General features: G+C 35.4%; 2 protein-coding genes across 2 annotated transcripts; one reads left to right on the forward strand and one right to left on the reverse strand.

Annotated features, from left to right (window-relative positions):
- Positions 1-12,964: 12,964 nt before the first annotated feature.
- On the forward strand, positions 12,965-14,634 carry LOC119986843 (RING-H2 finger protein ATL73-like). Its single transcript, XM_038831537.1, has 3 exons — positions 12,965-13,043; positions 13,528-13,723; positions 14,361-14,634. The coding sequence occupies exons 1-3, from the start codon at positions 12,965-12,967 to the stop codon at positions 14,632-14,634; spliced, it is 549 nt and encodes a 182-aa protein (XP_038687465.1).
- Positions 14,635-17,207: 2,573 nt separating this feature from the next.
- Positions 17,208-23,786, reverse strand: LOC119986844. Its single transcript, XM_038831538.1, has 7 exons — positions 23,631-23,786; positions 23,362-23,454; positions 23,064-23,279; positions 22,798-22,956; positions 18,086-18,139; positions 17,833-17,970; positions 17,208-17,579 (listed from the first exon to the last, which is right to left on the reverse strand). Exons 1-7 carry the CDS (start codon positions 23,784-23,786, stop codon positions 17,208-17,210), a joined length of 1,188 nt encoding a protein of 395 aa, XP_038687466.1.
- Between the last annotated feature and the right edge of the window lie 450 nt (positions 23,787-24,236).

Genomic DNA, 24,236 nt, shown 5'->3' on the forward strand with positions numbered 1-24,236 from the left:
TATGCCCTGATCCAAACAATCAAGCACTGGAAACATTATCTAGTTTATCGTGAGTTTATCTTGTTCACCGATCACGACTCCTTGCGCCACCTTCAGTCTCAAAGGAAACTCAATGCCCGGCATGCCCGCTGGTTTGATTTCTTGCAGCAATTCAACTTCGTGATTAAACACAAGGTCGGCAAAGACAATAGGGTCGCTGACGCGCTGAGTCGTCGAGCACATATACTTGCTATTTTTGAAGCCATTGTTACTGGATTTGAGGCCTTTCCTCATCAATATGAAACTGATCCTGACTTTGCAGAACCTTGGAGAATTCTTCAAGATGGGGGAACATCACCCATGGGTGACTATATATTCCAACGTGGATTTTTGTTTCGAGGGTTACGGCTTTGTGTCCTTGCGGGGTCTATTCGTGAGTTTCTTATCCTGGAGTTACATGAGGGGGGATTAGCAGGTCATTTTGGGATTGATAAGACTCTTTCTTTAGTGGGGGATCGTTTCTTTTGGCCCCATATGCGGCGTGATGTCTCTAAGATTGTGAAGCAGTGTCGCACCTGCCAGTTGAATAAAGGTGGCAAGCACAACACCGAACTTTATATACCCCTACAGGTACCCGACCGCCCATGGGAACACTTGAGCTTGGATTTCGTGTTGGGCTTACCTCGGACAGCCGTAGGCCATGATTCTATTATGGTGGTAGTGGATCGTTTCTCTAAAATGGCACACTTCGTAGCTTGTAATCGCACCCATGATGCCTCTCGCATTGCTTCTTTGTTTCTCAGAGAGATCATTCGATTACACGGGCTCCCCTTGAGCTTAGTTTCTGAAAGAGATAGCAAGTTCGTGAGCTACTTTTGGAAGACTTTATGAATCAAGTTGGGTACCACGCTGAAATATTCAAGTGCGTTCCATCCGCAGACCGATGGACAAACGAAGGTCGTTAATTGTAGTTCGGGCAACCTCTTGAGATGTTTGATCCATGATCAAGGCAATTCGTGGGACAGTATTCTTCCTGTGGCCGAATTTGCTTTTAATAGCTCAACCAACCGCACTATTGGTTGTTCCCCTGTTGAAGCTGCTTATGGTCTCCAACCCAAAACTCCCATGGACCTCCATTCTCTTCCTAGCACGCTTCGTCCTAGCGAACTGGCTTTGGAATTCGCAGACCATATCAAGTCAGTTCATGCGGAAGTTAAGCGAAATATCATCTTGAATAATGATAAATACAAACAACACAAGGACCTTCATCGACGCCAAGAGGACTTCCAAGTGGGTGAGTGGGTTCTAGTCAGATTGTGGCTTGAGCGCTTTCCTTCTGGTGTATACCATAAGCTCCATGCACGTAAGGCAGGGCCTTACCATATTATGAAGAAATTGGGCCCTAATGCTTACTTAATCGACCTGCCGGACACGTTGAAGATTAGTTCTATTTTAATATTGAGGACCTTACCCTCAGTCCACCCCTCACCGTCCAAACGTTGTCGGCACCATATTTACCACCTCCGTAGACCCAAGCTGAGCTTCCGGCGGAAATCTTGGATCACCAATTTGTCTCTACTCGTTGTGGTGGGTATGACAAGTTCCTTGTTTTATGGCGTGACAAACCATTGACGGAAGCGACATGAATGATTGATTCCCAACTACACTCTTTGTGCCCAGGCTTACTCGAACAATTCCTTGCCAACTTATCGCCAGGGGCGTCTTCTTCAAATTGGGAGAGAATTGGTGCAAGTGGTGCAGGGCAAGAGGTAGTTCCAGGCCCAACAGTTGGGGCCACTGAAGTATAATGTTTAAGGGCCCAAGTTTATGCCCTGTCCCTTGTCTCATCTTAGTTTGCCTTAAAGGGTGGAAGCTAAGAAAGAGGGGACACTTTTGGTTGATGAAGACAACTTTCTTTATGTCCTTTTTTTCCTCTGGGTACTGTTCGCACTGAAACTAGCTATAGTCCAAAATTCGGGAGTGTGATTCTCCCTCCTCTGGAAGTGATTTCCAGAAACTGGTTACTGTTCTTGTAATATTGTGTTCTAGTCAGTAAAATATCCTCTGATTCCTGTATAACCTAGAGTTGTTAATCCCTCCTCCTCAGTGTTTGCTTCAAAGACTCAATGGCATGCCCCAAATTTGCCAACAAAAAAAAAAACTTTCAAATCAAAATCATCAATATATTTTAATTGCTAGTCAAAAATCTGTTGACATTTAAGCCTAGGTTAATGGACAGTGTAATATAGCAAATTGACAAATACCAATAGCAGTTCAAAAATAATTTCTCATCACCTATGCTTGTGATGGGCCAAAAGAATATCAAATTATGATGGCGAGAACGTGTTGACAGCACTAGCTTAGTTTGGTTCACTAAGATGCCCTAATAGCAGGATATTTCATAAATTTTTTACAGGCTATGTAAGACACGGTATATCATAAATTTGTTTAAAAATAACACAGTACAAGCAAGAACCTGAAAGCATGCATAGGCCATTGCAGTTGCAAAGTAGAAGTTTGCATTGCCAGTGCCCTGCAAATTGTATTAAATAGGTTATGATCTAGGATAATCAGTTCTTCTTGGTCTAAATTAGACAAGCATCAGTGAGTTGTACCCTCCAAATCCAAAGATTGTGCATCGCAGGGCTGAGGAGGGAAACCCCAACATACCCACGGAAGAGGAAGAATTGAGAACCGCATATCTACATGACATGGAAGATAAAATTGAGACATCAAAGAAAGTCAAAGCCTCAAAACAGAGAACTATGCCCTTGGGAGAACCTACTAACCTGCTAATTGATCGATAAATAAGGCCAGCAAACCCAAGCAGAGAGCTGAATCTCCGATCTTATCAAATATGATCCAGAAGGGATAAAGGGACAAGCAAGTCAGGTTTCAAATGCAAAATGCTGTTGACTCTTGTAAAAACACAAAATTAAGTCATGGAATGTACACGTCTTATCATTATGTAATGCACATGCTGCTGCTTGCTAGTAAGAGCAAGATTAACTAATATGGTCCCACTTACTATCTTTGCACCCGTAACATGAAGTTATGACAAAGTTACATGTCAAAACTTAGCAGAACTAGTATATAACTCATTGCAGAGTGCAAACACAATGCTGCCATGGAAGGAAATACCAAATGACTGAAGAGTCAAGTGGGCTAATACATATACTTAAATGGGAAACAATGTTAGTTACTAGGTCATTATCGGACACAAATTTCCACCCGATAACACAATTAACAAAATTAAGAAAAAAACACAAGCTATTAATCCAAAAGAACTATACACACTTTTCTTTCTCGAATTATCTTCATGGTCCTTTTACATCTACTCTGTCAGGTCAAAAAATCATACTTTCTCCTCCTCATCTGCAAACCCCCTCCGATGCCTTCCATCTGAATCACCACCACCAAAGATCATCCCTTCTCTTCCACGGCCAAAGATCCTCCCGGCGTTTCACAGTTCCCTTCTTCAGCCAAGCTCTCTAGTTTTGACGGCTCCAAGCTCTCTAGGTATGATATTCTGGCGAGGAAACCTTTGGCTTCTCCTGCTCCTGATGATCTTTGTTTACTATAGCTGTTCGATTAACTGTTTGCATATACTTTCTGCTTCGATACTTTTGTTTTGTTTTTTGTGTGGCCGGTATTCTCCCCATAAATATGCTAAGATGCTCTAGGTCTTGGTTTTTCCTTGTATAGATCCTGTTTATGATGTTCTTAGTCGCTTGTGTTTGATGGCCAATGCGAGACAGCTATTTATGATATTCTTTAGTCACTTGTGTTTGATGGTTTGAGCCTCAAGGCTTACGGTGACGCTCACTGTAAGCCTTGGGCCATTAAAAAGGCTTACCTGTTTGACATAGCGGAATGAAAAGCCAATTCGTTAGCGATCCGTTGTGCCAAACACCACCGTGAGTTCGGTTGACATATGAGAAGCAGGGCTATGTTTGGGGAAGCGGGCTGCACAATGAGCCCGCTTTACCGAACATAGTGTTAATGAATACTATTGGATGTTATCATTATAAAACAGGGCTACGTGGGCTTGATAGTTTGCCCCTGCGTGGGCTTGATTTGTGCCTCCTGCGTGGGGCCTGTTGACACCTGTACTTTCATAGGCTTGATCTGGTGGTGTGTCGTATATTGTGTTTGTACTTGTACTCAAAAAAAAAAAAAAATAGTTAACTCCTCTCTTTTTTTAAAAAAATATTTTTTATGTGGGTTTCACATGGGTCGCCACTTGTAAAAGTTTATTACATTTTCATTTTTTAATGTTTAAAACGGTGAGATCCACCTACTTTAACCGACAAAAGCTTACCTTTTCATTTTTATTTTTAAAATGGTGGATTCACCAACTTTACATTTAAATAATATATATGAAATAAATTAAACTCTTAAGAAATTGTAAATTGTATTATTATTTTATTTAATTCTTAATAAATATCAAAGTAAATTAATAACAAATATAAATTAAGAATAATTTATATTTATCGATTAATAATATTATAATTAAATTATTAGTACTTTTTATTTAATCATTTAGAATTATTATGATTGATATTTATAATAAATCTTATTTATTCATTTATAATAATTAATTTATATATTCATATTATTTAAATTATTTAAATAATCTTTATTTAAACATTTTTTTCATTTATATTATACATATTAAATTATTATTTAAATATTAAATTAAAGTAATTATAATGTTTACCAAATAATAATACAAATAAAATATATTTTACACAACTTTATCAAACATCTCACGACTTATTTTAAAGCTTTAAACTCAGTTTTTTTTACCACAGCTTAACCGCCAACATTAAAAATCAACACAACCGCTCTACCAAACACACACATGCATATGGAGCTTCTCTTATGCGAAAACACATGTTTAATTTTTTTTTCCAAAAAAACTGACGTGAGTCGCACGTAATAATTGCAAACTTTATCAATTGTTTATTTTCTTTAAAAATAAACCAACATGGTCCCACGTAATGCAAATGAATTCAATAACTTTATCAAAGAAACTAACTTTCATATGATTACTTAAACATTTTCTTACTAAATATTTGTTATCTTAACATTTTTTAATACAAGTAATTTAATTAAAAAATATTTTATATTATTATTTCAAAAAATATTTTTACTATAATTTATACTTAAAATTAATTTTAATAATTTATACTTAAAATTAAATTTTAATAATAGATTATATTTATTAAATAAAATTTAAGATTAACTTCAATAACAAAATTTATTATAAAAATCATAAAATCAAATATTACCAAATTTAAAATAATACTTTAATTTCACAGCTTTTCTGCTAGTGTCAGCTTTTAATTCGTCAAACACTTCATAACATATTACACAGCTTAAAGCTCAACTTTTTCCATAGTTTTTGTGCTAGTATTGTGCTAGTATTGTAAAGCGGCTGTGTTGATTTTCAACGCTAGGGGTTAAGCTGTGGAAAAAAGATGAACTTAAAGTTTTGAAATAAACTGTGAGCTATTTGGTGAAACTTTTACTATTGTTAGCGGTTAAGTTATGTAAATTTTTTTTGATTGTATTAATTATTATTAATGAATAAAAATAATTTATTATAAAAATATAAGTTATTACAACTATAAATGAATAAATATTAATTTATTATTTATAATATTTATTAATTTACTTTAATATTTATTCATAATGGATAATTAATTCATTATAAGAATTACTAATTTATTACAAAAATTATTAATTTACTTTAATGATATGTTTTGTAGTTTACTAAGAATTTAATTGATTTCATATAAATATTATTTAAATGTAAAGCAGGTGAGTCGTACGATTTTTAAATAAAAAATAAAAAATTTGACTTCATGAATGTAGGTACTACGCTAAAAAAAAGAATAAAAAAATAAAAATTGTAGCTGACCCACGCCAAAAGCTACAAGTTTTTAAACAATCTCCCATTCGGAGTTTGTTTTTGTTGGGCGGTATCGCCCAGCTTATGCGAGCGATACCACCTAGCTTATATGATCCATTTGGTGGGGCGAGCTGAGAAAGCGGGCCCGCTCCAACCAACATCCCGCCAAACACACCTATTGAAAATCTTCCTAATCGCTCTATCAAACGTAGTCATTTTTTTTTTCAAAAGCCTAAAGAGTTGGCGCGCGTTTAAGGCTTGAATAAATCTTAGTCTCAACTCCTTTGGCCCAATATTTTAAAATCTAGTTTTATTTGGGCCTGACTCTTTTTGTAAAATAAAAAGGTTTGATCAGAATTTGAAGTTTGACCTAATAAATAAGTGCTCTCAAAGCTCAGTAGGCCAATTAAATAATTAGATTAGTGGGAAATTATATTAGACAATTTAATAATTTTTATATGCCGGTGTATTTTTAGGAGACCGTAGAGACATTGTAGGCGCGTATTTTTATTTTGCAGTATTGCTATCGAGGTAGGAGTTCTGATCTCTTTGACTTTTAATACATGACCTTCTATTTTGGTATAATTTATGAGATATTATTCCCCTTATTTTGCTCACTAAAGCCCTTAATGTCATCTACATTAGGAATTATTAGTATTCTTTCGTATTTGTTTGTACTCGTATAGCGTTTGTATCTTGTGTTGTTGGATTTGATTCCTTTCATAGTATGTAGTGGTTCTTCTTCCTTGCGTGTCAAGTGCTTGCTTATTTGTCTACTGAATTGCTTCGTGTTCCTAGTCATAGATTCACAATTCTATGATTTTGATTAAATTTTGTTTGATATGTAGTGTAGATGCGCAAATTTAGAAATTGGGTCGGTAAAAAATTTAAATAAAATTATTTTGTATTAAATTTCTTTCAAGTTTTAATTTCTTACATGAAAATATTTAAAAAATGATTTAACTCAAATTAAAGTGTTTGAGTTTGAATAAAGTTCTTTGTAGAGCATTGTTTAATATTTTTAGAAAAATATATAAATATATTATTTTCTAAATCAGTTTTCGAATTGTTTTGAATACATGAGAAATTTATAGAAAAATCCATTCATCATTATGGCTTGTGATTATTGACGGTTGATGAGTTGTTGCGGAGTTGTAAGATGGATTGTGATTGAGGAGTTTGATGGGATGTTGTCTCGGATGGGAAGTCATGTGAGACAGATGGTTGTGATAATTTTGTTGTTGTTGTCTGGTTTTTGCGGTGGTCTTGCTAGCTATACACTATCATGAGGCGTGATCTTTGTTGGATTGGAGGTATTGATCAAGGTTATCAAAATTGGGATCTGACCTAAGATCAGTGGAAGGTCGGAAAGATAGAATCGTAAAATCGTAAGATTTTACAAAAATTTTAAAATAATTATAAAATAATACAATAATAATATTTATACTTCCTAGTAAGTTTTATATAAGAAGTTGAACTCTAATCTTCATTGAAAAAAATATATTATGTTTATGTACTTTCTTATTTGAAAAGGATTGCAAGATGCTAACTCACAAATTAAAAACAATGTACCTAAAATGACTACCGTAGACTGTAGGTCATCACAATACATGATATACATCCACAATAATTCACATAATGTTGCTAAAATCAAGTGTTGCTCGTCATCGTCGTCAGGATGGAAGTATGGCTCCAGTTGCTGGTCTAAATCACAGAAGAATGGTTCAAGTTGCTCGTTGGGAACAATGCTCGATAAGACTACTTTACAATGGTGATTTCATGTACATCACTTTGAACTATAGAGATTTGCAATTTGTTGGAGAGCAAAGAGAGCGTGATGGGCTTATGGTCATGGCGAGTGATTTGACCTAGGTTACATACATAGGTTACTAATGACAAAATATAACATTTGGTCCCTCAAGTATTCTACTAGTTTCATTTTCGTCCTTAAACATTTTTTGCTCTTAACTTCGTTCTTCAACTATTGAAAGGAAGCTATTTCATCCTTCAAGTAAGAGAGTAGCCGGAAAAATCTAATGTGACATCTAGTTGGCATATCGGAGTAATCGTAGTTGGCAAATTTTGACAAACATGAACGATATTATCCCTAAACTATTAATATATAACACTTTTAATGCTTAAACTATATAACAAAATAGTTTGGAAATTTTGAAGAGTTACGTATTTTGGTGATTTTGTGAGATAACATGTGTAAAATTTAAACCAAGTAGAATGACAGGTGTAATAATCATGCCAATTGGGACAAAAATGAAATCAATGATAGTTGATGGACAAATGTATATTTTTGCTCAGTTGCTAACTATGAAAGGAGTGGAGTGGCTGGAGGGTGGAGATTGGAGACTAATTAAGTAATTTTTAGTAATGCGTTGTAAATTGTAAATTGTAAATTGTAATCGATGGGTCCCATTCAATTTGTCCACAATCATAAGCCCATAGGACCATAATTATAGGCCCATTTGTCTATTAACCCATTATTTATTTCTCCATAAGCCATTATCCCTCGCTCATAAAGTGATAAAGCCCATTTAGTTAAAAATAAGTACGATCTCTAAAACCTTTTGGTAAAATCGTGCCATTACACGGCTGCATCATTTGCCAGAAATAGAGACCTGCAGACTGCAGAGTAGGTCGTAAGAGGAGGCTCAAAATGGGAACCGGGAAGAGATTCACAGATACAACTGCTATGTACTAGTCGTCGCCCATTTCTTTCCTAGTCTCCGGGCGGAGTGAATCTTTGGTAGGGCGAGCTGCTTGATGGTCGTTTGGTAGGCGTCGAAAGGGGGAAGAAGCTGGAAACTCGAACAGCTCGCCCTTGGAAGCGTTCACAGGAAACGAAAGCATCACGACATAATCAAAAGGAAGTAGTGACGCTGACTGAATCCAATTTCTAAACCCAAAGGTTGGTTCGCTCTATTTGTTCTATAGAAACTTTAGTTATTTTATTATTTTGATTTCTGTTACAGAGATGATGGTCTCCTGAGTGTGTTGTCATCTATTGCATCATAGGCTAGCGGCTTTGTTCATTGACATTTTAATTTTTAAATTCAAATACATGTAATTGTGGTTCCTTTATAGAGACTATTGATGTCCCTTGACTGTAGTGCCCTCTCCTCCTTAGTGATCATGCCATGAATTTATTTTATATTCGGAAAAAGTGAGTACAAAAGGAGGATCCGTTGTGTATACTGGCAGTAGGTTCTCAAACCTAAGAGGCAGGGGGGGTTGGAATTTCTGATATATGTATTAAGAATCAAGCACTTCTGTTTAAATGGGTGTGGAGATTTATGACTGAGAATGGGTCTTTGTGGAAATTGGTTATAGAACGAAATTACAGCAGGAGTCAGTAATCATTACTCCCTATTGCTTCTTCTCCATCTATGCTCTAGAAAGATGTTATTCACAATCTGGTTGCAAATCTCAACTCCCCACTGAGAAGATAGGAAGCTCTGTAGGTAATGGTAGATCAACCAGATTTTGGCTAGATATTTTGATAGGGGACATACCACTCTGTAATGCATTCTCAAGACAGTTCATTGTGTCCTTTTAGCAAACCGTCACAATAGAGGAAATGGTTGCTTGGATGAATGCTTATTGGGGGTGAAAATTTCATTGGAGGATAAGGCTATTTACTTGGGAAGAGAGAATATTGCGGGAGCTTACCCAGCAAGTGACCTATGTTATTTTAAATCCTAACATGTGTGATAGAATTGTAGGAAATTCACTACCAAAGGGGAGTTTACAGTCAATTCATTATATAATCATCTGACTATATCTCCCAGTCTAGCCTTCCCCTCAGATGCTAGCATCATATGTTCAAAGGACTAGATGAGCTTTGTTCCACCAAAAGCGGAATTATTTACATGGTTACTACTTCTCAAGAAGATAAACACTAGGGAAAGGTTGGCAGACAAAGGAATTATTCAGAGGAATGAGAATGTATGCCCTTTTTGCTCAGCAGCTTCAGAATCAGCAAGCCATCTTTTCTGCCAGTGTGTTGGTCCCTCTTCTTTATGGTATTTTGTTTTGAATTGGTGGGGATTATCATGGTGCATCTCTGGAGATATTTTTAACTTATTTGAGCTGTGGCAGAGTTTAGTAAAAGGGGTTCACAAAGGAAGATTTGGAGCATTCTTTTCTTTGTAGTGGTGTGGTCAATATGGAAGGAAAGGAATGACGTTGTTTTCAGAGATAAGCAAGTTGACTAGGGTTTGGTTTTGGCAGTGATTTTTGTTCGATTTCATCTATGGATAAAATACTTATTGCCACAAGTCCCATACTCTTGCTATCAACTGAGCACCTCTTCTCTCACTGTGAAAGATTGTAACTTGCGGGTGAGTGCTTTATAAGATTGGGCAAACCTATCACTAGTAAGTCGGTTTTCTAGTGCATAGTTAGGCCCATGACAATTGGTATCGGAGCCAAACCACACTTAACCGGCCGTTTGGGCCAGGCCCAGGGACCCTGGAAAGGCCATGGAAAGGGCTACCTGTGGATCTGGTACGGGTGAGGCCCTAGCCCAGTGAAAGCCCCCCACAGAGTGCAGGCCGCCATGGTGCTCGACCAACGTGGGCGTTGGTCTTGAAGGGGTGGGGTTTGTCATGAGTCCCACATCGGGCAAGTGTGGGGAGGGTGAATGCTTTATAAGATTGGGCAAACCTATCACTAGTAAGCCGGTTTTCTAGTGCATAGTTAGGCCCATGACAATTTGGTATCGGAGCCAAACCACACTTAACCGGCCCTTTGGGCCAGGCCCAGGGATCCTGAAATGGCCATGGAAAGGGCTACCTGTGGATCTGGTACGGGTGAGGCCCTAGCCCAGTGAAAGCCCCCCACAGAGTGCAGGCCGCCATGGTGCTCGACCAACGTGGGCGTTGGTCTTGAAGGGGTGGGGTTTGTCATGAGTCCCACATCGGGCAAGTGTGGGGAGGGTGAATGCTTTATAAGATTGGGCAAACCTATCACTAGTAAGCCGGTTTTCTAGTGCATAGTTAGGCCCATGACAAAATATAACATTTGGTCCCTCAAGTATTCTACTAGTTTCATTTTCGTCCTTAAACATTTTTTGCTCTTAACTTCGTTCTTCAACTATTGAAAGGAAGCTATTTCATCCTTCAAGTAAGAGAGTAGCCGGAAAAATCTAATGTGACATCTAGTTGGCATATCGGAGTAATCGTAGTTGGCAAATTTTGACAAACATGAACGATATTATCCCTAAACTATTAATATATAACACTTTTAATGCTTAAACTATATAACAAAATAGTTTGGAAATTTTGAAGACTGACGTATTTTGGTGATTTTGTGAGATAACATGTGTAAAATTTAAACCAAGTAGAATGGCAGATGTAAAAATCATGCCAATTGGGACAAAAATGAAATCATAGTTGATGGACAAATGTATATTTTTGCTCAGTTACTAACTAGGGAAGGAGTGGAGTGGTTGGAGGGTGGAGATTGGAGACTAATTATGTAATTTTGAGTAGTGAGTTGTAAATTGAAAATTGTAATCGATGGGTCCCATTCAATTTGTCCACAATCATAAGCCCATAGGACCATAATTATAGGCCCATTTGTCTATTAACCCATTATTTATTTCTCCATAAGCCATTATCCTTCGCTCATAAAGTGATAAAGCCCATTTAGTTAAAAATAAGTACGATCTCTAAAACCTTTTGGTAAAATCGTGCCATTACACGGCTGCATCATTTGCCAGAAATAGAGACCTGCAGACTGCAGAGTAGGTAGTAAGAGGAGGCTCAAAATGGGAACCGGGAAGAGATTCACAGATACAACTGCTATGTACTGGTCGTCGCCCATTTCTTTCCTAGTCTCCGGGCGGAGTGAATCTTTGGTAGGGCGAGCTGCTTGATGGTCGTTTGGTAGGCGTCGAAAGGGGGAAGAAGCTGGAAACTCGAACAGCTCGCCTTTGGAAGCGTTCACAGGAAACGAAAGCATCACGACATAATCAAAAGGAAGTAGTGACGCTGACTGAATCCAATTTCTAAACCCAAAGGTTGGTTCGCTCTATTTGTTCTATAGAAACTTTAGTTATTTTATTATTTTGATTTCTGTTACAGAGATGATGGTCTCCTGAGTGTGTTGTCATCTATTGCATCATAGGCTAGCGGCTTTGTTCATTGACATTTTAATTTTTAAATTCAAATACATGTAATTGTGGTTCCTTTATAGAGACTATTGATGTCCCTTGACTGTAGTGCCCTCTCCTCCTTAGTGATCATGCCATGAATTTATTTTATATTCGGAAAAAGTGAGTACAAAAGGAGGATCCATTGTGTATACTGGCAGCAGGTTCTCAAACCTAAGAGGCAGGGGGGTTGGAATTTCTGATATATGTATTAAGAATCAAGCACTTCTGTTTAAATGGGTGTGGAGATTTATGACTGAGAATGGGTCTTTGTGGAAATTGGTTATAGAACGAAATTACAGCAGGAGTCAGTAATCATTACTCCCTATTGCTTCTTCTCCATCTATGCTCTAGAAAGATGTTATTCACAATCTGGTTGCAAATCTCAACTCCCCACTAAGAAGATAGGAAGCTCTGTAGGTAATGGTAGATCAACCAGATTTTGGCTAGATATTTTGATAGGGGACATACCACTCTGTAATGCATTCTCAAGACAGTTCATTGTGTCCTTGCAGCAAACCGTCACAATAGAGGAAATGGTTGCTTGGATGAATGCTTATTGGGGGTGAAAATTTCATTGGAGGATAAGGCTATTTACTTGGGAAGAGAGAATATTGCGGGAGCTTACCCAGCAAGTGACCTATGTTATTTTAAATCCTAACATGTGTGATAGAATTGTAGGAAATTCACTACCAAAGGGGAGTTTACAGTCAATTCATTATATTATCATCTGACTATATCTCCCAGTCTAGCCTCCCCCTCAGATGCAAGCATCATATGTTCAAAGGACTAGATGAGCTTTGTTCCACCAAAAGCGGAATTATTTACATGGTTACTACTTCTCAAGAAGATAAACACTAGGGAAAGGTTGGCAGACAAAGGAATTATTCAGAGGAATGAGAATGTATGCCCTTTTTGCTCAGCAGCTTCAGAATCAGCAAGCCATCTTTTCTGCCAGTGTGTTGGTCCCTCTTCTGTATGGTATTTTGTTATGAATTGGTGGGGATTATCATGGTGCATCTCTGGAGATATTTTTAACTTATTTGAGCTGTGGCAGAGTTTAGTAAAAGGGGTTCACAAAGGAAGATTTGGAGCATTCTTTTCTTTGTAGTGGTGTGGTCAATATGGAAGGAAAGGAATGACGTTGTTTTCAGAGATAAGCAAGTTGACTAGGGTTTGGTTTTGACAGTGATTTTTGTTCGATTTCATCTACGGATAAAATACTTATTGCCATAAGTCCCATACTCTTGCTATCAACTGAGCACCTCTTCTCTCATTGTGAAAGATTGTAACTTGCGGGTAGTAAAGAAGTCAAGGGCTCTCTCATCATGGTGCCTCCCTCCTCAAGGCAAATTTAAATGGAATGTGGATGGGTCAGCGGTGGGGAAGCCAGGTCCAGCTGGCATTGGGGGAGTTTTAAGGAACTCAGAAGGTGAATATCTATGTCTCTTCTCATGCAATATAGGTGTGTGTGAGTCTAATGAGGCGGAGTTTCGGGCTTTGGATAAGGCGATACAATTGTCCACTGCATTCCGGACTTTAGCTCAAAGCCATGTAATTATAGAGACGGACTCAAAAAATGTGTTTGCATGGGCTGCAAGGGAGAGTGAGGTGCCTTGGAAGCTTACTCAAATTCGAAATGCAATAGAGAGGGTTAAAGTGTTAAACTCCAGCTGCCAAGGGTGGAGATAAATCACATTCTAAGAGACGGCAATCAAGTGGCAGATTTATTATGAGCTAAAGCAGGAGTTGGAAGAAGTTCTGATTTTGTTTTCTGGCTGATAGATGGAGAGTCCTATTTCACTCCCCTGTATTAGTCTATCTTGTTGGATTTAATTTCTTTCTGCTGCTGTTTTGTTTGCCCCAGGCCATCCGTTAGATACCCTGTTGTTCCTTTGCTTACGTTTTCTTCTATAATATATGTGGTGCTTATCAAAAAAAGTGAGTAAAAAATTAGCTCACTATGCTCTGCATGTATGCCAATGCTGAGTGACCAAACAAAAAAAAAAAGCATAAAAACAACTTTTCCATTTGATATTGATTTTTAATGAGTAGTTGAAATTTTTTAAAATTATTTTCTTAATTTTGATTTGTAGAAACCTTGCTAACTTAAATTTTATATTTTACATGTTATATGCAGGTTTAATTATTATCTTAGTTTAGTATCGTGATCGTGATGCCTGCCACCGAGCTATTCGTTTCACATTCATGGACATCAGAGCTCGAGTTGGGTATTATTTTTGGTTGTCTTTTGATACTAACTCGATTGATTTTGTTGGTTTTGTATTATTTCTATAGCGTGAGAAGGGACGTTCCACAGCAGTATCAGGTAGTCCCACCTGTTGCTGTTGCACCGGTTATAGAGATGGCTGGGCGAGCCATTATATCACTCCCTCGTGTCAGATATCTTTCTGACATGAGGTATGATACATGCATCATATGCCTCAATGATTTCATAGAGGGAGAGGAGTTAGTCGCTCTTCAGTGTGATCATGTGTTCCATTATCGCTGCATGGATGAGTGGTTGACTTGGGGGACAGGATGTCCCATATGTCGTGCTAGTACGACTTAGACATATTTAGTAGGTTTAGGTTTATTTGAATCGGAATGTAAATAAATTTTCAAATTATTACAGTTGCTATATATTGTCCCAATTTTTAATTGCGAGTGAAATTTTTCTTGGAATTAGCTTTATTAATATTCCATCTTTACCACATTTTCCGATTTTTAATTGCGAGTGAACTAAAAACTGATCTCCATCTTTACCACATTTTCCCCATTTTTTTTCGCGAATAAGTGCGCAAGGGTGGTTCTGTATCAGTAGATTTGAAATCTAAGAATCATGTACTGAGTTTGCTATCGAACTGTTCTCTCCTTCAATGGCTGAGCTTTTATGAATGCTATTATATAAGTCGTTTAAGATCAAGCATCCATCATGTAAGCAGATGAAGTACTTGATTGCTTAAGAAATCTACCTCCAGAAGAGACTGAAGATCGAATTTCATAGTTGTTCTGATACTTTGCTTACAATTTATGCACGTCCGACTTTCTGCATCCTAGAATTCAATCACCATTATTGGTGAAGTTTATAAGGTTAAGAAATCTACCTCCACAGGAGACAGAAGATTGAATTTCATATTTGTTCTGTTACTTTGCTTACATTTTATGCGCGTTCGACTTTTTGCATCTTAGATAAGTGTAAGAGAATGTTGATACAAGTCTAAAAGTGATACTCGTGTGGTTATTTCCAAAGATTTTCATTCAGATTAATGAACTAGATAGATACTTTGGATCCTAAATTACATTTTTGACAGCATTAGTGATTAGCTATAAATATGGGATTCTTTTGCACTGGTGATTCATTGAGAATTTATGTTATCTATTATATTGTCGGTTCTAGACTTCTCTTCGCTTTGCAAAAGCTTTTATGCTTGGAAGGGGATAATATTTTATGCTTCGTTCTACAAAAATAGTATATGGCACTGCAAGATAGTGTTGTTAACATGTATTGCAGCTAAATACCTACAACTATACGTGGAAGAACCACGAGAGATACTCCGAACTCCTAGGTGCTCCCGCGATCACCTACCTTTCGACGTGATTGAGATTGCAATTTATCTTGTAAACAGACTGTGTGAGAACTTGGAAATGAATATGGTTTTGAATTCTTGGTAGTACGGAAGGTTCAAGAGTAATATGGTGATAGCTTGTGGTCACAATATGGAGGAGGGCATATAACTTTATACAAAATGAGGCTCTTATATGGTGCATACTGTATTAATATTAAAACATCTCCAATACGTTTTAATTTTGTACTGCGGGAGCACTTAAAATAAGAGGTAATACATTAAATGACAAAGTTTGGCACAATACATCACTCTAAGAGAGAAGCGAAGCGATTCGAAATTCAGCTACTAACCACATGAATAACTGGAAGCAATAGAATGACAAACAGCTTCTGAAGAAAATGAAAGGGAATCAAAGAGGCGTGCAGATGGGGAGGAAGAGGAGAGAAGATGCATGCATCTGCGAAACAGCGAGGATTAAAAGACAGCAAAAGCAATGGAACGGACAAAGGAGATTGTGAAAGAGAATCAAAGAGGTGTGCAGATAGAGAGGAAGAGGAGAGACAATTCATGCATCTGCGGAACGGCGATGATCAAAAGACACCGACAGAGGCGATGTCACATAAGACGACGTCGCTTTGTTCTCTCTTTTTTTTTTTTTTTTTATTATAATTGTTGTGTTTTCTTCTTTAAGTTCGTTCTTATCAATTAAGAATATCTTACACAGCTACTCAAATTAGATTTTCGTTTATTTTTTTGATAAGAAAACAAACATTTTAATTTCATTTCTTATATTTTATACTTAAGACCATTTAGTATATTTATAAAAAGGACTATTTAATATATATGTTATTAATACAAAGTATACCATATATTAAGTCCACACCCCATATTTGTTATATAATTTGAATATACTGTTGCAAATTCTCAATATTTTTAACATAAGGACAAATGTTATATTTGATTAAAAAGTAGAATTCTGATATGTATCACAAAATATCATATGTAGACTGTTGATCGTGTGGTGATTATGTTTTTATTATAAGTACACGGTTTTTATGCATTCAGTGATACGTTTTTCTCATTGATTATACTATAAACAATGAGAAATTGGGTAATTTTTCATTAAATAGCCCTAACAAAATTTCGGGGGCACTGCCCCCGAACCCCATCAACCATTAGGCCCCCTCATATAAAATCCTGGCTCCGCCTATGTCTATAACAAACCAAACATTGTATTGCATAAAAAATATACTATACAATAGTACCAATAGGCCAATAGCTCTTGCGCACATGTTTAATACATGCAAGCATGGGCGAAAACACGTAAGGCATGTTTGAAAGGAATATATGTAAACTTGTTTTTTTTTTTGAAATACATTAAGAAATTTGCTTCTTATTAAAATTGAACCTTAGGCACACATATTGTGTAACCCAATCGATTACCAACCAAGCCACCGCTAGTAAGTACCCTCTCCACCATAATATATAAGATGTAAACTACAGGAGTACTAGCTTTATTTAATAGAATTCTAAAGAGCAATTCGAACACAAACAATAAATCTCATAGAAATCCTACCTATTTCCCAACGTAAGTACCCTCGCCACCATAATATATAAGATGTCGATATTCTGTAGTAATTCCCTCATCTAAAACTTCATATTCTTTGATATCTTCAAAGGTTGAGGTCTCTGTAGCATCAACAATTTGGGAAGCTTCATTTATAGTAGTTATATCTTTGGCAAATGCATCTCTTGTTACATCCCCAGTAATCATCGGTTCCCCTGACCCCATTGGAGGACTAGGAATTGTTGGAGGACTGTATGCTTTTGCTCCCCATTCTATATAAGTTGCGAGATCTGCCAATCCTGTGAAAATGTTCTTCGGCCAAAATCCAACTTGAGTCATATTTGGTCCAACTTGAAGCCACCAATTCCCATTTGGAGGATCCTATCATAATTAAAAGATGAAATATATTACAAAATAGACAAAAAAAAACACAAAAGATTGTTGAACATAATATAACCGCCCAATGGTGGTTAGGTTATTTGAGATAAATCTTGCTAGTTAAGACACCGAGTTCAATTCTCAACAACGGCACCTTGCAACTTATCACGATACTTGAAAAGAGTAGAGTGATTTAAGAACCTAAGATATACATAAGTCAAAAACTCGCAACTTTTTGTCATCAAAAAATATTTACCCGCTGAATTTGGAGTGTTTTCCCGTATATGTTGTGACCCACTCGAGAATATGGCTCAAGAATCATATCAAGGGGTAGATCTGTTCTAACAATTACAAATCCAGGACAACGTGTATTAAAACAACGTGATGCACCTGCCTATCGTCAAGAATGGAAAAAAAAAACATATATTAGATATGGGAAGTACTTAAAAGTCATAAATGACATATATGAGTGAAAAAAAAATTTTTGTTCGAGAAAGATGATTACTTACTCTTGTATAAATAAAAAGTCGAGTACGATTGTCTTTGTAAAGACTAGGATTCACCTAAAGAAATTATTGAAACCACAAATTAGTAATAGTGAGATGACATAATGAGAGAAATATGTACTTTATCACCTTTTTTTGTTATAATTTTATACCTGTCTTATCTACACGACTAGTTATAAAGAAAATAATCTAGAACTCGTAAATTAAACAGGTGGCATCAAATAAAAATTAGGGTTTTATTGAAAAATGACCCCTGCTAATAAACATTTTTCAAATACAACCATTCTTTTTAAAACACTTAAATTTGACCCTTTCAGTCAAGGAAAAGACAGAGATACCCTTTCACGTCTTTTTATACATTTCTCTCTCACTTGCAACCCTAAAAATGTTTTCCCTCCTAAAACTACTTCCCTCTCTCTATGAAATCTCTCTCTCCTTCAAACCCAGTAAAACCGCCCCATCTATACCTCTTTCCTTCAAACTTTGTCACAGATCTAGTGAAATCCATATGCCCAAACTCAAATCTTCAAGGTTGAAGTGTCGCAACGTCAAATCTCCGTAAGCTGTCATAGCGATGTCGCCCACAATGCCAACAAGCCTAAAGTCAGCAATGCAAGCTCCGTCTTCGTTCCCGTTGAACATAGAAGTGCTCACCGTCGTGATAAGTGTCCCACCCTTCGTACAAAATATTTCGTTGATAAATGCCTGTTTTTTTCGTTGAGAACTATATTTGTTTTCGTTGATGTAAGACAAATTTTTCTTTGGAAACTTCATTTGTTTTCGTTTAACTTAGACAATTTTTTCGTTGATAATATCACGATTTAAATGAAGGATTTTTCTCAACCAAAGACTTTAACCATGGCTAGATGCATAGCACAGAACATTGTTCGACCAATCAAAATGAATGGGATGGTTATTACTTAAGTTTTGCTAAATGCTTAAATGGAATATTGAGGGATGTTCGAAACTTACCTATTACAAAGTTGATGGATCATCTGCAGCCTTTATTACAACGATGGTTTCATGAGAGACGATCAATCATTGTTGAAATGAAAGGTGAACTGATTAACTATTATGATAAAGTTTCAGAAGAAAGAAGGGATAGGTATATAACGTAATTTATTTTTCGTTGATAACGTTGAGAATTTTAGTTGATGATCTATTTATTTTGTTGGGAATTTTGTTATTTTGGTTGACAAACTTTTTTGTTGATAATTATCATTTTCGTTTACTACTTAAGTTTTTTCGTTTATAGTTAATTTAATAGTATTTTCGTCGACAAATGATTTAGTTTACGTTATAATTTTGTTTACTACTATAATTTTATCGTTGATAATTAAAGTTTTTGTTAAATTGACAGGGCTAGAGTCATGACTGTGGAGCCTATTAGTATAAATATTTTTCTTGTGAAAGACCGTGATGTTGGAGGACAAGTGGATTTGGCCAGTAAGACTTGCTCCTGCAGAGTTTTTGATCTTGATCAGATAACTTGCGTCCACGCATTTGCAGCATGTAAAGTTCGGAAATTACCAACAATTTCCTTGTGGTCGCCTTATTACCGTACTGATATGTTTCTACTAACATACGCAGAACCAATCAACCCTATTTTGAACACAGACACTAATGTGTTGATTGAGGAAGTGAGAGCTCTGCTACCACCAGCAACCAGGAGAAAAGTGGGAGACCAAGGAAACGTTGAATATCATATTCCGGTGAGCAAATATAAAAAAAAAATGCAGTCATTGCAAACAAGATTGTCACAACCATCAAACTTGTAGTGAGCCCATTGTTTTACACCCTAACACGTCAGGACCATGAGAATTATGGTTGATAACTATTATTTGTAACGTTGATTACTGTAATTGTTTATGTTGATAGTTATTTGTTAGGGTTACTAATTTTTCATTGATAACTATTAAATGTAAGGTTTATTATTGTATCTGTTTTCGTTGATAGTTATTTGTGAGGGTCACTAATTTTTCGTTGATAACTATTATTTGTAACGTTGATTACTGTAATTGTTTTCGTTGATAGTTATTTGTTAGGGTCACTAATTTTTCATTTATAACTATTATATATAAGGTTTATTATTGTAACTGTTTTCGTTGATAGTTATTTCTTAGGGTCCCTAATTTTTCGTTGATAACTATTGTTTGTAACGTTTATTACTATAATTGTTTTCGTTGATAAATATAATATATCATACATAGAAATTAAATAATTAGAGTTATATAAATTAAATACAGTTAAATATAATATCATTTTTCTGATCATCAATATAAATAATCTCTTCATTCTTTTCATCCTCATTTTCTTTTTTTCTTCTTTTTTTTCAACAATCTCCTCTACACTCTTCTTCTCTTCCTTTTTGTATGTATTCTGAGTCGATTTGAGGGCCAAAATTTTCTGCTCAATTGAACTGAGCCTTACGAAAATATCAATTGTATCATCCAACTTTTTAGCTGAAGTGACATCAGGTTCAACTTCGGGCTTATTCTTGGATTACTTAAATTTCTTTGCCATGTTCACTATGAATTCAACATTCTCATCTATATTAGTAGTATAATTCTGGTCACACTCTGAATGTGTGGGAACTATTTCAATGACATGTACCTGAAGATGAAAAAAATCATATAAATTAATAAACTATATTGTAAATCATTATCAACCTAATAATACACTTATCAACTAAAATATAATATATTATCAACGTAAATATGGTAATTATCAACGTAAAAATTTACATTAGCAACGTAAAAATTTACATTAGCAACGTAAACATCTATATTGTCAACGTAAACATTCTCATTAACAACGTAAACATTTTCACTATCAACGAGAAAAAATATATTTACCTCCTCGTCTTCCAATAAATCATTGATTGTCTTGGATTTTGGTGCCTTTGTTGATGACCACTTCAACATTATGGGCATCATTTTAACATCAAGACCATTGGGAAAATGTTCAGCAATACTGGGACTAACCTCATAAGCCAACAATTGAAAAGCCCAAGGAAAACTCAAGAGATTGTACCACTTATAATCATTTTTCTTCTCCTTAAATTTCTCAGATCTACCAACAACACAATTGTTCAGGGACTGAATTGTTTTCTTGTAGGACAAAATACCCCATGGATACTTGTTAAATAGATCCACAGTCATGACTCTAACCCTGTCAATTTAATAAAAACTTTAATTATCAACGATAAAATTATAGTAGTAAACAAAATTATAACGTAAGCTAAATCATTTGTCGACGAAAATACTATTAAACTAACTATAAACGAAAAAACTTAAGTAGTAAACGAAAATGATAATTATCAACAAAAAAGTTTGTCAACCAAAATAACAAAATTCCCAACAAAATAAATAGATCATCAACTAAAATTCTCAACGTTATCAACGAAAAATAAATTACATTATATACCTATCCCTTCTTTCTTCTGAAACTTTATCATAATAGTTAATCAGTTCGTCTTTCATTTCAACAATGATTGATCGTATCTCATGAAACCATCGTTGTAATAAAGACTGCAGATGATCCATCAACTTTGTAATAGGTAAGTTTCGAACATCCCTCAATATTCCATTTAAGCATTTAGCAAAACTTAAGTAATAACCATCCCATTCATTTTGACTGGTCGAACCATGTTCTGTGCTATGCATCTGGCCATGGTTAAAGTCCTTGGTTGAGAAACCCCCTTCATTTAAATCGTGATACTATCAACGAAAAAATTGTCTGAGTTAAACGAAAACAAACGAAGTTTCCAACGAAAAATTTGTCTCACATCAACGAAAACAAATATAGTTCTCAACGAAAAAAACAGGCATTTATCAACGAAATATTTTGTACGAAGGGCGTGACACTTATCGACGACGGTGAGCACTTCTATGTTCAACGGGAACGAAGACGAAGCTTGCATTGCTGACTTTAGGCTTGTTGGCATTGTGAGCGACATCGCTATGACAGGTTACGGAGATTTGACGTCGCGACACTTCAACCTTGAAGATTTGAGTTTGGGCATATGGATTTCACTAGATATGTGACAAAGTTTGAAGGAAAAGAGGTATAGATGGGGTGATTTTACTGGGTTTGAAGGAGAGAGAGAGGTTTCACAGAGAGAGGGAAGTAGTTTTAGGAGGGAAAACATTTTTAGGGTTGCAAGTGAGAGGGAAATGCATAAAAAGACGTGAAAGGGTATCTCTGTCTTTTCCTTGACTGAAAGGGTCAGATTTAAGTGTTTTAAAAAGAAGGGTTATATTTGAAAAATGTATATTAGCAAGGGTCATTTTTCAATAAAACCCTAAAAATTAAAAGTAAATGTTTAAAATTAGTGAAATTAAAATTCTAATTAGCAAAATGTAGTAATGGAATATGCTTAGTAAATCTAAAAAGAAACAATTCAACAGTAATTTAGTAGACCTACATCTCTATTCTAAAAATTTAAAAAAAGAATTTGATTCACACGTTATTACTCTAACTATAGCTAACACTTAAAATTATTTAAAAGAAAAATGAATAATAAATAATCAAACAAATTATGTCTAAACTATCTTCTCATTGAGCAGACTCTCGACCAGTTTTTTTTTTTTTTTTCAAGAGACTCTCGACTAGTTAAATTAGTTAGTAAGCGTATATTGAAATAAAGCGTGAAGAACTAGTTTAAATAATGATAAAAAATTATCCTCCTAATGAAAGAAAAAAAAATTATTTACCGTCCATCCAACTTCTATACTGTCTCCACGATTTGCAACCTTTAATTGAGAAGAGCTGTATTGAGAGCCAGTGACTGGTTGTGGGTTGTATACAGTGGTTCCCATTCCTCCTCCATTGAACTTCTTTCCCGTGCCACGATTTGTGTATAATATAGCATACTAAACCATGAAGCCAATCATACACCTCAAGAATAAATATAAAGTTTTTGAAAATATTTTATATTTTATTATTTATTCACAATAATCCACATATTATGTGGCGCAACATGTGTGCCTGGTTCTTGAATTGTGAGGGGCTCATATGTTTCAGCATATATTTCTCTGACCAATTGGATTTTGATGAAATCATCTCTAGTTATTCTCTTGATAGGAACAGTACCGGTTGGACATCCTTGACCGTTTTGCCATATATTAATGAATGGTTGATGAGTCGTAAAGGAATCTTCATATATTCTCCCCTTAGGATATTGGTTCGGTCTCATCTGCAATATAATTGATCAACTTCAAAATATATATTGAACTTTTGAATTTCTTTCGTCAAGAAAATAAGGATTGCAAGCATACCTCAGGATGAAAATTATGGTTTGTCAATGCAGGATGATCAAAAGCCGGCTGTTTGTAGAAATCGACACAATCATATTTTTCTCCATATATTGTCTGTGTATATACAATTACATTCTATCAATTCAACCGTCAACTTCACAATGAATCACTCAATCATGTGTTAATTTCATATTTGAATAGCTTTCTGAATTATGTATGCAATGCTAACCTTTAAACTAATTCTTCAAGACTCGAAAATAAATAAATATAAAAAAAAGAAGTATTTTCACCTTGATAGTTGTGACAGCAGGCTTATTCAAAAGTTTGAGTTGCTTCTTCAATTCAATACCTTCTTCTCTTGATAAGTTTTGTACTCCGACTCCAATATGAAACTCAGAAAAACACCACACAAACAATAATAGTAGAGCAAACTTTGAGGCCGCCATATTGAACTATGCACAACCTCACTTATGAGTGTGTATTTATATACATATTTTTAATCTCACTTATGTAGGTTAGGTATAGTCAACTAAGGAAAAATTAGCCATGGTGCTTATGAATTTAATTTATTTTCTTTTTTGAATTAATTAATTATAGAATCAAATCCTTAAAATGCCAATAAGAACAAAAAACTTTTCCCTTCCCTTATTAACTGAGAAAGCGCATCAATAATTATTAGGTATTATAATAAATACTAATTAAAATTTTTATTCTTTCTCCTTTATGCTTAATTCTTTTTCTTTTTTAAGGAATTACATTTAAATATTATAAAATGATTTTTCTATGTTTCTTAATTTAGTACTATATATTGAAAATATTTATATATTGGTAATTTAATTATTACAAATTGTTTAAATGATTTTCATATGTTTCTTTTTGTATTTTCCCTACTCCTT

Source organism: Tripterygium wilfordii, chromosome 20 (genome assembly GCF_013401445.1).
Source record: "Tripterygium wilfordii isolate XIE 37 chromosome 20, ASM1340144v1, whole genome shotgun sequence".
Lineage (NCBI taxonomy): Eukaryota > Viridiplantae > Streptophyta > Magnoliopsida > Celastrales > Celastraceae > Tripterygium > Tripterygium wilfordii.

Coding starts and splice junctions, on each gene's coding strand:
- LOC119986844 (XM_038831538.1), bottom strand. CDS start 23,786: ATGGCGGCCTCAAAGTTTGCTCTACTATTATTGTTTGTGTGGTGTTTT. Junction 23,455..23,630: donor CTGCTGTCACAACTATCAAG/GTGAAAATACTT, acceptor GTATATACACAG/ACAATATATGGAGAAAAATA. Junction 17,580..17,832: donor AAACACTCCAAATTCAGCGG/GTAAATATTTTT, acceptor TAATTATGATAG/GATCCTCCAAATGGGAATTG.
- LOC119986843 (XM_038831537.1), top strand. CDS start 12,965: ATGTATGCCCTTTTTGCTCAGCAGCTTCAGAATCAGCAAGCCATCTTT. Junction 13,044..13,527: donor GTTGGTCCCTCTTCTGTATG/GTATTTTGTTAT, acceptor CATGCAATATAG/GTGTGTGTGAGTCTAATGAG. Junction 13,724..14,360: donor GCAATAGAGAGGGTTAAAGT/GTTAAACTCCAG, acceptor TTATTTCTATAG/CGTGAGAAGGGACGTTCCAC.